Source organism: Cervus canadensis, chromosome 11 (genome assembly GCF_019320065.1).
Source record: "Cervus canadensis isolate Bull #8, Minnesota chromosome 11, ASM1932006v1, whole genome shotgun sequence".
Taxonomy (NCBI): Eukaryota; Metazoa; Chordata; class Mammalia; order Artiodactyla; family Cervidae; genus Cervus; species Cervus canadensis.
Genome location: NC_057396.1, coordinates 5,868,401 through 5,883,275, shown reverse-complemented (window position 1 = coordinate 5,883,275; position 14,875 = coordinate 5,868,401). Strand labels below are relative to the sequence as shown.

The 14,875-nt window shown below is 40.6% G+C and overlaps 2 protein-coding genes across 2 annotated transcripts in view; both read right to left on the bottom strand.

Annotated features, from left to right (window-relative positions):
• TRPC6 (transient receptor potential cation channel subfamily C member 6) overlaps window positions 1–13,855 on the bottom strand; it is a 150,337-nt gene extending 136,482 nt beyond the window's left edge. Inside the window, exon 1 of the mRNA XM_043482169.1 lies at window positions 13,218–13,855. Coding sequence (XP_043338104.1) covers window positions 13,218–13,384 — 167 coding nt within the window. The 5' untranslated portion in view covers window positions 13,385–13,855. The remainder of the gene's footprint in view (window positions 1–13,217) is intronic.
• LOC122450043 (60S ribosomal protein L17-like) lies at window positions 267–879 on the bottom strand. The gene has a single exon (XM_043482171.1). The coding sequence runs from the start codon at window positions 862–864 to the stop codon at window positions 310–312; it is 555 nt and encodes a 184-aa protein (XP_043338106.1). The 5' UTR covers window positions 865–879; the 3' UTR covers window positions 267–309.
• Window positions 13,856–14,875: the final 1,020 nt, after the last annotated feature.

The following is a 14,875-nucleotide window of genomic DNA, read 5'->3' as shown; positions in this document are numbered from 1 at the left end:
GTGAAGAGCTGACTCACTTGAAAAGACCTTGATAATGGGAAAGATTGAAGGTGGGAGGAGAAGGGGATGACAGAGGATGAGATGGTTGGATGGCATCACCAATTAGATGGACATGAGTTTCAGTAAGCTCTGGGAGTTGGTGATGTACAGGGAAGCCTGGCATGCTGCAGTCCATGGAGTCCCAAAGAGTCAGACACAACTGAGCGACTGAACTGAATTGAACTGAGTCTAATATATAGACAAATTATTAAACCACTGATAAAAACTTTTTTTTTTTTTACTTTTATTTGCATTTATTTTCTGCGGCATTTATTCCCGGGCCATAAGTTTTTGTTTCTTCAGTTTCTTCTGGGATATCTTTTTCTTCTGTGCAACCTCCTCTTCTGGTTTAGGAACAATCTGTTCTTTTTCAGTAAGGATCATCTCAATGTGGCAGGGAGAGCTCATGTAGGGGTTGATCCGACCGTGAGCTCTGTAAGTCCTGCGCCACATCTTGGGGGCTTTGTTCACTTGGATGTGCTCAATGACCAAAGAATCTACATCTAAGCCCTTAAGTTCAGCATTACTCTCTGCATTTTTGAGCATGTGTAGTAAAAATTCAGCACTCTTTTTGGGCCACCGACCCTGCGTCCAGCCCCACTGTTTGGCCTGTGCACACCTACCAACTCTACCATTGTAACGACGGAATGGCACACACTGCTTCTTTAAAGTGACATCCTTCAGATACTCGGTGGCTTTTCGGATATGCATACCCTTTATGGCCTGGGCAGTCTCACGAGTGTTGTTAAAGTGAACACGAAGATTTGAACCTCTTGATTTGCATGATTTTGTGGGGTTTTCTGGGTCAAGTGAATAGCGCACCATTTTTAAGGGTCAGCTCAGGCCACTTACCAGAAAAGCTGATAAGAACATTTTTTAATCCCCATCATCTGGTGCATGTTTAGACAAAAGGCTGCTGACATTTTTTCTGTGTTCACATCAGTCAGTGTGCAACACTATTCTGTTGAGGGTGTATCAGATTCTTACATATAAGAAAGAGACCAAGGAAGCTGTCTGAGTGTAAGGTAGATTGCAATATAATTTGAGAATAACCGATCAAATTTTAAGAAGACATATTGCTATGAAATCAACTAAATGACATTGTAAGTTTTGCCCAGGCACAATGTGATTCAATTAAAGTTGCATTATAATTAACATGTAATTTTTAGATCATTTTATTTAATCATGCTTTCCTCGATTGTGAGCTGGATTTTTTTTTTCCAATTTATGTATTTAAAACTTTCCTGAAAGTAATGAGCTTCAGTCTCAGGAAGTTCAGTTTTCATAAACTTTTTCAACTTAAACAAAAAGAAACTCAAGTAACTTTCCTCTTGCCATTATAGTAAAAACAAAAAATATTAATCCCCATGAATGGTCTATCAACATAATGTAAAGAAACTGGATTATATTCATATTTTCTTGTTTGTACGATTATTTAAAAATATTTAACAAGCACAATTTTAGAGATCAAATAAAATATATATCACAAAACTCTTAGAATTCATTAAATGACTGAAGCTACAAGAATACAAGACTCTAATACTGTAGCATTCTTGAAAAGACTAAGATGAAAACATGGTACCCTAAAGGCAAAGTCTCACATAACTGTATGAAGCCCAGAAAAAAAAAAAGAATTTTAGAGGTAAGGCCAATCAACTGGAATCAATTTGTATAAAGAAGATCTTGTATTCATTCACCCATCAAATATTTACTGAGTCCCTGACAAATGCTTCTCAACATTTATAGACTGTATCCCTGACCTCACAGAGCTGCCATTCCAGTGGGGGAAGAAGTTCAGCGAGTGAAGGTGAAAAGTGAACAAGCAAACAAACGAAACAGTCAAATATGAGTTCAAACACAAGCTCAAATTTTTAAGAGCTATAAATTCTTAGACACATTACTTAACCTTTCTGAACTTGTTTCCTTATTTACAAGTAGAAATGATACTACCTATCACACAAGTTTGCTGTTAGGATCAAACAAGACTGGCGTGGTCTTACCTGTGTTTTAAAGTGAGGTAGAGATTAAAATTTAAAACTCTCAAATTCTGGACAGATAATAAAACGTACTGTCTGCCTTATAAACTTTCCTATCTCACCTGCTTTCATTTACCCCAACTCTAGCACACCAAAAACCAAATTTCGTTGATTCTAGAACATATATTTCTCCCACTTTAACTTCTCTGGAAGAGAATATGTCATCATATAAGCCTTCTTGAAATTGCTGCTAGCCAAATATCAATTATTACTATGATAGTTTTCCACTGCCAGTATCTGTGTAAGAATGAAAACAAATGGCTCCAAAATTGCAAAACGGATGACAGTGGCTTGAGAATAAACCTTGGAAACAGTAGCTAAGCATACCTTTCAAGCCCGAAAAACTAATATGTGTGTGTATGTGCACGTGTGTATCGGGGAGGGAAATGGTTGTGAATCACATGTGTTCAGCAACACTCAAGAACTGCTAGGTCAAAATAGTCTAGCTCTATATAATTACAAAGTCACTGCTGATGATGACTGCAGCCATGAAATTAAAAGACATCTGCTCCTTGGAAGAAAAGCTATGCTAAATCTAGACAGTGTATTAAAGAGCAAAGACATCATTTTGATGACAAAGGTCCATCTAGTCAACGCTATGGTTTTTCCAGTAGTCATGTACAGATGTGAGAGTTGGACCATAAAGAAGGCTGAGCACTGAAGAATTGATGCTTTCAAAGTGTGGTGCTGGAGAAGACTCTTGAGAGTTTCTTGAACAGCAAGGAGATCAAACCAGTCCATCCTGAAGGAAATCAACCCTGAATATTCACTAGGAAGAACTGATGCTGAAACTGAAGCTCCAATACTTTGGCCACCTGATGCGAAGAGCTGACTCATTTGAAAAGACCATGATGCTGGGAAAGATTGAGAGCAGGAGAAGGGGATGACAGAGGATGAGATGGTTGGATGGCATCACCAAATCAATGGACATGAACGTGAGCAAATTGCAGGAGACAGTGAAGGACAGGGAAGCCTGGCATGCTGCAGTTCACAGGGTTGCAGAGTTGGACACAGCCACCAAACACATATAATTGCAAAGTCAGCTTAACTGCCTAAAAACAAAAGCTTTGGTTTCTTTGGATTCTTTAAAGAAATGCTGCATCACCAATGTCTTTTTTGGCACAGAGGATAACACTGTGTGGAGAAACATAGATATTGAAAATCCTGAGTTGAAAATGACTCAGGAAAGTTCGTCTCTTAATGTGAAGAAGCTTTATTAGAACTTTAACTAAATTCATTTTGTTTAGACTTTCTTTTTTCATATGTGCATAAGAGTTATATATGACCCAAACCTATACCTTGTTCTTGTTTAGTCACTAAGTCATGTCTGACTCTTTGCAACCCCAAGGACTGTAGACCACCAGGCTCTTCTGTCCACGGGATTTCCCAGGCAAGAATACTGGAGTGAGTTGCTCTTTCCTTCTCCAGGAGATCTTCCTGACCCAGGGATTGAACTCACATCTCCTGCACTGCAGGCAGATTCTTTACCACTGAGCCACCAGGGAAGCCCATAATTAAGTATAAAGATACAGTTCAATAGTTATCATATAAAAATCTAAGGTATAATTTAATTGATATCATCTTTTCTTGCTTTTCAAAGGCATATAAAACATCAGGATAGATTAAAATTGATAGAACCTTGGACTCTGTGAAATATGATATCCAGAGTTCTCTAATATGGTACCTGGCCCATTAAACGAGCTTAATAAATACTCATTCAAATAAGTGAATGCATTATCCAAGAAAGAATACTGTGTCTGGCCCTGAATGCTCCTCCAAGAAAAGGGGTCCTACAGAAAACATTTTCCTGGGGAGAGGAGAGGATTCTTACAGGATCCTCTGCAAGGATTCCTGTTCAGGAATCAGCTGTTCATAGACCATAGCTGTTCATAGCTGTTCAACCTATTCAATTCAAAATTCTGTTTCAAAAAGGTTAACATAGATAAAACTTATTTGTATTATTACTATAACAGTTTAACTGCCTAAAAGAAACCTTAAAAGAGTTTTAGAAATCATATCATTTCTAATTCTTATTATAACTTTCAAGATAATTTTCCTAGTAATTCCCATGAAGAGAACTCTCCCCAGTTTTGTGCAAGGGTTTTGTGCTGACCCACACATATCAGGACAAAATGCTCTTTATGATACAAGCAGAGTTTCTGTAACCAAAACATGAAATCTGCCTTGAAAAGGCAATCAATCTTAACATAGCTATTCATGCTGTAATTGATTTCTGGCAATATATACTTTCAGATGAATACCATGTAAAATGCTTTAAAAATTATGCAAATCCTGCAATGAAATAAATCCACAGTATCACACTACCAGTTGAGTCAGGTCAGTTTTTCTGATACAACCTGTTTTATAGCACAGAAGCAATTTATCCACTTGATAGAAATCAAGACCAAACGAAAGTTTCATCTTTTGTAACCTTTAAAGTGTCATAATCAGCTTATGGACCAAAATTAGTAAGTAATTTACAGATTACCTAGCTTTAATGCATTATTAATCTTCCTTTGGTGGCAAAGATTGACAGTTATTTAAAACCTAGTTTCACTGTTTGTCTAGATAAGTGATAAAAAGAATCTTCTGTTCTTTCCTTTCTTTCTGTCAACTACTTGGCAAGTTACCCTCTCATTACTGTGGTTGCTTTTTTTTTTTTCTTTCTTATCAATAAAATATCAGTTAAACAGTGATTATAAAAGTGCATACCTCACAGATTTGCTAAAGTATTAAAGGCTATAAAGCACTTAGAAGAGGGCCTAGCACACAGAAACCCCTAATAAATCTAGTTGCTATTGTTATTAATATGCGACATAATCACATTAAGGTCAAAGATGAATGAATAAACAGAGTAATGAATTAGTGGAATATAAAGCTTGACCTTCATAGGTGATTAAGATTTCAACAGAGAGAAGAGGGAGAAGTGAAACATACTTATTCTTGCTATTCATAACCTTTCTTCCTGTCTTCTCCTCTTGCCAGAGTATAACTTAGATAAAAGGATCACAGGTCAGGAATCTTGGTTCAGTGCATCAGAGCCAACCTGTGGCTTCTCAAGTGCCTATCAAAGAAGAGATGAGAAGGAGCAATGAGTGTGCACTCCCAGAGCACACTCACAACATAGCCAGCTGTGCTGGGAGCAGGCATGATTATATGGGATGCTGAGAGGAGACTCTGCAACCAGCCAGCCCTTCCTCCATGAGCTCCAGCCTGCACTATCTAAAATGCATTTGGTTATTGTCCACTTGACAACAACTTGCCAGCTATGTAACTTTTCAAACATTGTCTAACATCTCTAAACTTCAGCATGGGTCATCTATAAAATGGACATTAAAAATAGCCAAGTGGTTGCCTTGAAAAGCAAATTACATTTGTATGACAATTAGAAAAGGATCTGCTACAGAGTAGGTATTCAAAAAATGGTAGTCCCTCAAAATATATGTAAATAGTTTACAGATTAGTCCTCCACAGAAACAGCAACTTGCCTGAGCCTCTAAATAACTCTAGTCAACATCATTGCTCCTCTTTGTCCCATCTGACTTACTAGAATGGGGCTGAGAACAATTAAGCTGCAACTACATGTGTTGTTTGGGTGTCATTGTTTCATTGTAATAGCATGTATCATCTCTATACCCTGCTCCAAATGGACATTCTGTAAGAAATGTGATTCAATCCATTGCAACTGCTTAAGGGTCTTCAACAGCATACCAAGTTTTAGATATCAAAGTTTAACTGAAATTTGGCATACAGATGAGCACTTCTCCATGTACTAAAACCCAGCAGATGACTCATAAACAAAGAGCAATCACAAATGGTAATTTTATCCAACTGGATACAATTATATTTAGCATTTTTTTATGACAGAGGCAGAAAATGAAGAATGGGCTCAAGAAAATGTTTTCCTTTTATGATTTACTCTCTAAGAAGCAAAGATGAATTGCCTTATGAAGTTAACTTACTTCTTAAAACTCAAGGAACATAACTTTCTAGAGAAAAAAAAATTATGCAAGGTCTTCCTAGAGGTAAACATTCTGTTACAGAACAAGTGTGTGCATTTCAGCACATCCAGCAATAACTCCACAACTCACAGTGCTGAGACCCTAATAATGTTTCATGATAATAAACTGTTATCAGCAGATGTTGATTACTTCAATCCAGGGGGATTTAGAAACAAAATATGTGGTTTCTGTCAGGCAGAACATAATCCTGAAAAGTGGTCAACTGAAAGAGATCCACCATTAACCCAAACGGCTGCTAGAAGAGATGTGGATTGCTAAATGAAGAAGAGGAAGCAGAGCCATAGGTGATTTTCACATTTGTTTTGCAGCTTCCAAACGGCAAACTCTTAACCAAGGTCCAGGTTTTTGCTTTATGGTTATGGATGCTATTTTTTTTTTCCAAAGGACATAATAGATACTAAGATTCTCTGAATTCTAAACAACTACATATGTTTGTGATATCATAAGGAATCATGATATCACACATACTCCTTTTGATTGTTTTATTTTTCACTTGATAAGTGTGTTTTTATGAGGAAATGAGCCCCTTGATTTTATTTGGAAATCCCTTTTACAGCTGCTGGGTGGCTGTGTTCTCAGGTAACTGCCCCTAGGGGCCCAAGAGTGAAGTCATACCTGTGGGGTTAAGTGGTGGGGTCTCTGTTAAAGGATTAGACATACCTAATGTCAATGATCCAGGAAAGAAGAAAGGAGAAACTAGAAAAACAAATGGAGTTTGAAAGGCATATGCTACACTGGATAAAGGGAGAGGATGGTATTCCTTTATCCATCTGGGCTGCTGCTGCTGCTGCTAAGTCGCTTCAGTTGTGGCCGACTCTGTGTGAACCCATAGATGGCAGCCCACCAGGCTCCCCCATCCCTGGGATTCTCCAGTCAAGAATACTGGAGTGGGTGGTCATTTTCTTCTCCAATGCATGAAAGTGAAAAGTGAAAGTGAAGTCGCTCAGTCATATCCAATTCTTAGCGACCCCATGGACTGCAGCCTACCAGGCTCCTCCATCCATGGGATTTCCAGGCAAAAGTACTGGAGTGGGGTGCCATTGCCTCCTCCAATCCATTTGGGCTAAGACTGACTATTAAGAGCTAGATTGTTTGGGGATGGTCTTGGGGAGTCAGGGGAGAATACTCTCTGCCAACTGGATGAAGTTTGGAGTTAGGGAGGGGTCAGTCCTTAAGAAGCTTCACAAATGAGGGGAAAGACAGTCACAGCCAGCTGGGAGCGTGTCTCTCTGTGTTAATTCTCATTTGTTAACCCTAAGCATTTGACAAGTACTGATAACGATACAGCCTTACCTCAGGTGAGCAGAAGGAAAGTGAAGGGAAGAGCCTGGCGCTAGGGCTAAAAGGAGAGCAGTGCTGTGGCAGAGTCATCAGTGACAGCTTCCCCAGAAGAGGGTGAATCTCCAGGAACAAGCAGCTGGAATAGAAGATCTGGGAATCTCCTTCTGTGTGGACATTCACTCTTTTACCTTCCTTAAAGGATTCAGATGCTACCTTATGAAAAGAGCCAGCATCACTTTATTCCTTATCAGAATAAACGCCGAGGACAGTACCATGTCTCCGTTGAGGAATAAATTAATTTATACCTTCTCTTTGCCAGACACTCTGCTAAGTATAGAGGGATGAAGAACAGCCCCACCTCTGGAGGCATAGTCTGGTAGAAACAGATATGTGAGCAAAGAAGTGTAGAAGCGTAAAATAGATGTTTGAATAAACGTATTTATCAGACATGTGGCGGCAAAAATGATGGAGGCATAACAAGCATATAAAAATGTAATGTGATTCATAGGTTTGATGGATACTCTGAAAGAAAGTGAAAGTCCTCAGTCGTGTCCGACTCTTTGCAACACCGTGGACTATACAGTCCGCAGAATTCTCCAGGAATTCTCCAGGGGATCTTTCCAACCCAGGGATTGAACCCAGGTCTCCCACATTTCAGGTGGATTCTTTACCAGCTAAGCCATCAGGAAAGCCCAAGAACACTGGAGTGGGTAGACTATCCCTTCTTCAGTGGATCTTCCCAACACAGTAATCGAACTGGGGCCTCCTGCATTGCAAACTTCTCTTGAAGCTTGACTGAAGTTATATCCATGCCCTAACTTCAATCAAACTTCAAGAGTGTCATGTACTATACTCTGTCAACAGTTAATGTCAGAAAAACATTTTCCAGCCTGCAGCCTGAATTTTTCATTTCATTTCATTTCATTTCCATAATTTTGCCTGGAGAAAAGACGGCTAGATGGGGGGGATTCTATTTATCCATGACCTCTGATATTAGGTTACCACTCTTTTTTTTGTTTGTTTGTTTTTTAATTGTTTTCACCTACTTGTCCTGAATGGTTTTTTTTATTTTTATTCATTTTTTCCCATTTATTTTTATTAGTTGGAGGCTAATTACTTTACAATATTGTAGGTTATCACTCTTAAATTAGGAATTCATAGTCTGGATCCTTGGGCTCATTAGATAGGTTTCATCCAAAACCATCCTGAGGTCAATAACGATTTTAAAAGGTCTGTGATCCACTAAAACATTTTTTTAAAAGGTCATTTTTGTTTCATCATGTGAATTAAAGAATCTTTTTGGGTTTTTTCTGAGACCATGATTTAATGACCCTTGGAATCCCTTTTTGTCTGTATCTACGTTTAAACAGATTCTACCAGTAATGGAGCAGTGACTTTGTATTAAAAAAAATTTTTTTTAAACTACATTAATAACTACAGAGTAAAAACTGCTTTACATAAAAGAAAACCATGGTTCTCACAAGCTACACATTGCATAACCTAGGTATCAAGATACAGTATGAGTACATTTCCATATTTTGAATTTTAAAACTTATTCAAATCTCTCATATTTTGGTTCAATTTTAATGTTTCTTCTTTAGTGTTCTGCCATTTCAATATGATGCATTTAAATGAGTTTATGTTTCTGCATCACACTAATATTCTTGTACTTCATAAACATGAGAATTAATCACTTCTGAAAAATTATCACCCATTATCTATTCAAATATTGCCTTGCCCTCATTCTCTTTATTTTATCCTTCTAGAATTCTTGCCTTAATGTTTATATTTTCCACTTATTTATATCTCTGTATTCTAGGTATTACTATCAATTATACCATGACTAGTCTGCACTTTTAACTCTTCCATTGTTTTTATTTCAAATTGTATTTTTCATTTACAGGTTTTCTATGTGTGTGTGTGTGTGTGTGTGTTTTAGTAACTTATTCTTTGTTAGGGCTTAATATCTTCTTTTATACTGTCAAGGTCCTCTGTCCATGGAATTCTCCAGGCAAGAATACTGGAGTGGGGAGCCATTCCCTTCTCCAGGGGCTCTTCCCAACCCAGGGATCAAACCTGGGTCCCTTGCATTGCAGGCAAATGCTTGCACCTGCCTAAACCACCAGGGAAGCCCTCAAAACTGTAGACATTTATATATTCTCTTTTATGCTGCAATATGATCTCAGGTTTTTAAGGATCTAATACTGATGTTAGGTCTCATGTTAACTCTCTCTCTCATGGATTGTACTGTCTGCTAACTTTTGTTTAGCGGATCATTTCCTTGTGTGTTTCATCATGTATTACAGCGGTCATATCTTTAGCAGGGCTTGCTGTTTTCCTGAAAATCCTTAGCAGCCTAGATGGTTACTACTGTACTTTCAGAATGGTTTTCTGTTTTACTCTTCTAGGAGCCTCAGGGGTATTTTTCAATTTGAAGATTTCTAGGTCAGTTAGGTGGTATAAAAAGCAAAAGCAAAACAAAGTCACATGATGTGCAGGACTGAAGAATGAAATTCTTAGGGGAAGATTTATTTTCCTCTTACTGATAAAGTTTTTTCTTCTCACTCTGTGCTGACAGCATATTGTTCTAGCCTAACTTTTCACTAATATAGGTTCCTGGTTTTAAGCAGGAGTTAAGGATGTCTCAATTCCAACTCTCTGCTTCATATGGGGCCAAGGCCTTAGCTTCTCTCTACCTCAAATGGATATTAGACTCCAACTTTCTGGTCACCCAAACCTCTAAACCCTGGGGCAACCACAGCATCAGTTCCCAGGGTATCCTCTGGCTTTTAACTTACTTGCTTTTGGCAAATAGTAATCACTTTTTATTTATTTATTTTTGCATAATTGGGCACCATGTTAAAATCCTTTTAATCATTTTATCCATTACTGCTAGGTGTTTGTAACCAAGAGTCTGTTTCAGAATACCTCAGTCTACTGTTTTGCCGGAGCTTTAGTTTACAGTTTGTAATCAGTCAGTCATTTCCAAGCAGGAATTTTAGCAGGACTGTTTCAGATCTTGCGAATTTAGAAACACTTAACATGCTTTATGTCTAGAATTCTTCTCCATGTTCAGAAGTGATGGACTAAAGACATATTTACATTCTAAATGAAGAAATTCTGTGACATAATTTCTGGGATCCTCCCAGGACATGGACATTTCTTGCTAATCATCATTACAAACTGATTAAAATAGACTGTATTCATTTATTTTCAATTAGAAGTTGAAACAAAAGGAAGAATTTGAGTCTTTTTCTTCTAAATACTAACTTCAAAATGTTACTTCTTGGACTTAAAGCCTGAGAATATGTAATTACTCTCAAACAAGATAGTTAGACACAAATTTCAGTAGTAAAAGCCTCATAAATAATATGTAAGAAAATCTTTATACAAAAGTGAACTATGAAAAAGAATATTTTAGCAAGAGTCCATAGAACTTATCACAGAAATGGCAATTTGCAAAAATCTGTTCTTACAAGGGAAAAACCTGAATAATTTGAGATAATGGAAGAATCAAACCTAAAGTGTACTTGTTATTTCAACTTTCAAAAATAATATGCCTTCTACTCTAGGAAAATATATGAAATTGTTTAAATTATAAGTCAAAAGCATAGAGAAGGGCTTATTTGTACCCTCTACCAGAAGAAAATAATTTTCCTTAATTCTTTCTCATAAATCACAGGTGTGACGTGCTGCTGTTTATTGGTGAAGATTTTTCAGTAACTTGATTATTCAAGAGGAAAAAAATAAAAACCTTGTAAGAGTAAACAGTGATGAAAAGTTACTATAGAACCTTTCGGAAATAATAGATTTGGACAAGCCTAAAGTCTTACTCAGAAACATGGCTCACTCTTAAGTTTACTACCATATGTTTGACCTGACAGGAGGTGCTCATTATGAACTGAAGCACATTAAAATATTTCTGTTGATCTCTCTGTTGCCAATGCATTAAGAATGATCTGGGATTCCTTACTGAAGAAAAATACTTTTTCTCTAAATAGTAGATGATATAAAAACTAGATAAATCAACAAGGAAATAAACCACATTTGAAGAAAGCATTAGGGTTATTTTTCAGGACAACTTGGAATTAGTATCTTATTTAGTCTCTCTCACTACTAATATATATCCACAAGTTTTAAAAATCAATTTTCCTCACAAAGTAACAAGTGACTACAGAATGATAAAATGATTAAAAAAAAAAAAAAAGATTTTTGTCTATGGAACAGCACAACTTTTAAAAAGCAATATAGCTTTTATAAGTTACTTAACTTACTCACAGGTAACATTACCAAACATAACCCTCAGACTTAAGGGTAAGCTCAAGTCTAAGTCAATGAAAAAAATCCATGTGTTTTAAACATACCCTCGAAGCAAACATGTAAGTAGCTACATTCAGAGTATGCAGAATTGATTTATTTTCTGTCTTTTCTTGGGATATATCTCCTTGCTAACTCAAAGTGTGCTCCACCGACCAGCAGTCTCCACATCTTCTCAGAGTCTGTTGGAAATGCAGAAATTTTGGCTGCACCTAGATCCTATTGAATCAGAATCTGCATTTTAACAAGGTCCATAGGTAATTCATGTGTCCATTAAAGTTTGACAGTTTCTGTAGTAACAGACATAGTAATACTTTCTAATTTAACGTCAAGTTAAAGTATAAGATTTCTTTAAGGGAGGATGTCCTGGAATTAGATAGTGGTGATGGTTTCCCCAACTCTGTGCACATACTAAACACCACTGAACTACGCAACTTAAATGGGTAAATTTTATGAAATGTGAAATCTATTTTATTTTTTAAAAAAGAAAAAAAAAAAGGAATAGTAAATTTTCAAACCGTACAGCACACAGATGAAGGGAAGGAGTTACATTTTTTTTTTTTTTTTTTTTATCTAGGGGGAAAATTACATGCAGCATCTTCTGGGGGTCACTTCCTCCTGGGAAAAGGATCCACACTAGACCTTGATGCTGGGCAGCCCTGAGCAGTGATCTGAAGGTGTCCCCATCCATCCTGCTCCCCCTATTCCGCCCCCAGACACACACACACAACACACACACTCCAGAGCTGCTTACAAAACTGCTGCTGAGAACTGCTTTCCGTGGGAAACCGCATGCAGATGATGCGACGTGTCAGAAACCAGACCACACAGTCAACTAAAGGGGCAGGGAGACAGGCTATCTGCCGGCCGCACTCTGGGCCCAGGCCTCCAGGAGGAGGGAGACTTCGCCCCTATTCTGCCCTCGGCTCGCCCCTGCCACCCATTTTCTAAACCTCCCCCTCCCACCTCCCAAAAAAGAAACCCTCCAGATTTTGAATAAGGTCTCGTAGTTACTCGGAGTCCACCCCCAACCGCCCTCTGGGGCTTCTCCCACGCCGAGTCTCCCGGGCGCGCACCTGTAACAGGTCCCTCCCGGGAGCCCTCGGTGAGAGGTGCGCGCAGGGGGGAGGTGAGCCTGGAGGCTGCGTTTCTCCGCCGCCGGCTAACTCGGCGGCCGGCCGGGGCCCGCGGGCGCCTCCTGAAGGGCGCCGGCGGGGCGCGCGGGTTCCCGAGTCCCCCGCGGGCAGGAGCGCCGAGCTGCGCCCGCGACCCTGAGAGTTCTCATCGACCCCCAGCGGCGGGCCACAGGGCACGCAGCTGTGAATCAGCCCTGGCCCCGACCGTGACGAGGGAGCTCCTCGAGGGAGCGGGGGAAACGGAGCGGACCGGCTGTGGCGGCGTCGGGACCCCGCGCCCCGCGCTCCCGGGCACGGCCGCCCGCGCGCGCTCGCCGGGGCGCACTTGGCCCCCTCGGGCCGGGGAGGGACCCGCCCGCCCGCACGCCCGCGGCGCCCGCACTCACAGGCAGGGGTAGTAGCCGTAGGCAGGCAGCGGGGGCTGCGCGTCGTCTCCCAGCTCCGAGTCCATGAGCAGGTAGTCTTGGCTCTCGTTGCGCCGCGCGCCAGCCCGGACCGCCACGGCGGGAGAGCCGCCCCTCCGGGGCCCGAACGCGGCCGGGCTTTGGTTCATGGCGGGGACGCCCGACTGACTGACTGGCTGGGGTCCCGCTCGTGGCCGAGCCGCCTCGGCAATTCCCGCGGGGACCCGGTGCGCAGGGGCCCGCGGCGGCCCGGCGCCCCCCGGGCGAGGCTGAGGCTGGGCGCGCAGACGCCCCGCGGGCTGAGCTCCGCTCGCGGCTGCCCCGCGGGCCTGGGGAGCAGTCGCCACGTAGCGGGGCGCCAAGCAGACGGGCCGGGTCCCCTCGAGGAGGTGGCTGGGGCTCCCGGGCCGAGCGAGCCCAGGCGGGGCGGCGGGCGGCTGTGGAGCCTGAGAGCGGAAAGCCCGGGAGACCGCGCTGGAGTTACTATGTCAACCGAGACTCTCCAGCCCTCGGCTCCCGCCTTCTTCCCCCGCGCCCTCCGTCATGATCCCACCTTTAAAGGGATCGGAACGAGGTTCCAGAAAGCAACCGAAGCCTGTCATGAAGCCACAACTTTCAGAACCAAGAGGAACCTCAAGTAGGTGGAGCCACACACACACTTTTTTTTTTTTTTCCTCGGCCCTAAGAGTCTGCTTATTTAGAAACCATCCAAATGAAGAACTTTCTAGGAAGCTTCTCTTAAGTAAGACTCAAGAGAACCAAGAACCCAACTGTTTTAAAAGACAGGAGCCTCTCCTTGCTCCATACTGCCTGCATTTTCTTAGGACCTTCTCTCTCCCCCTCCCTACCCCCGAAGTGATAACTCTTCACTTTACAATGCACAACATTCTGTGTTCCCAGTGCCAGATGGTCCCAGTTCCTGAGCAAATCAACCAAAATAAGCCAGCATTTTCCGATAACACCAATAGAGGCCAACAACCTGCTTACTTCAGAGAAAAACTTTTCTTCCATCATTGCAAATGCCAGAATTACTTCTCTGCCAGATGTTTTCCACATTTCAGAACTGTTTTTAATCTTAAGACTTAAATTATGACTTAATCTCCATACACGTGTGAAGTAAAAAACTACTCAACAAGAATGAATCACTAACTGTAGTAGTTCAAGCAATTGTTAATTAAGAATCCATTCATTCATTCAACAAATATTTCATTGATCCCAGTTGTGTTCCAAGCACCATTTTAGGATTCAGAGGCAAACTAGCCAGATAAGGCCCACATCAGCCCTTGTAGAGATATAATGGAAGAGAAGGAGACAGAGATTAAAAAAGCAAATGAAAAAGTTTCAGAGACAAAGGTAACAATAAAAATAAGAGGGGTTGATGTTAAAATAACTGGAGACTGTCTACTTAATATTATTAGGCGGTTTAAAGAGGCCTTTTCAAGCAGGTGCTAGTTAAGTGGAGATGGACAGGGCAAGGAGCCAGATATGAAAAGATCAGAAATGGGTTACAAAAGGATTGAAGACTGTTGTAAAGGTACTTTTACATCCCATAAGTAAGTGGACAATAAAATGGATGTTGGAAATGTGAAAGCAATGAACTTAATAGAGGAGAAAAGAGGTCACAGATTTAGAGTTTTTAC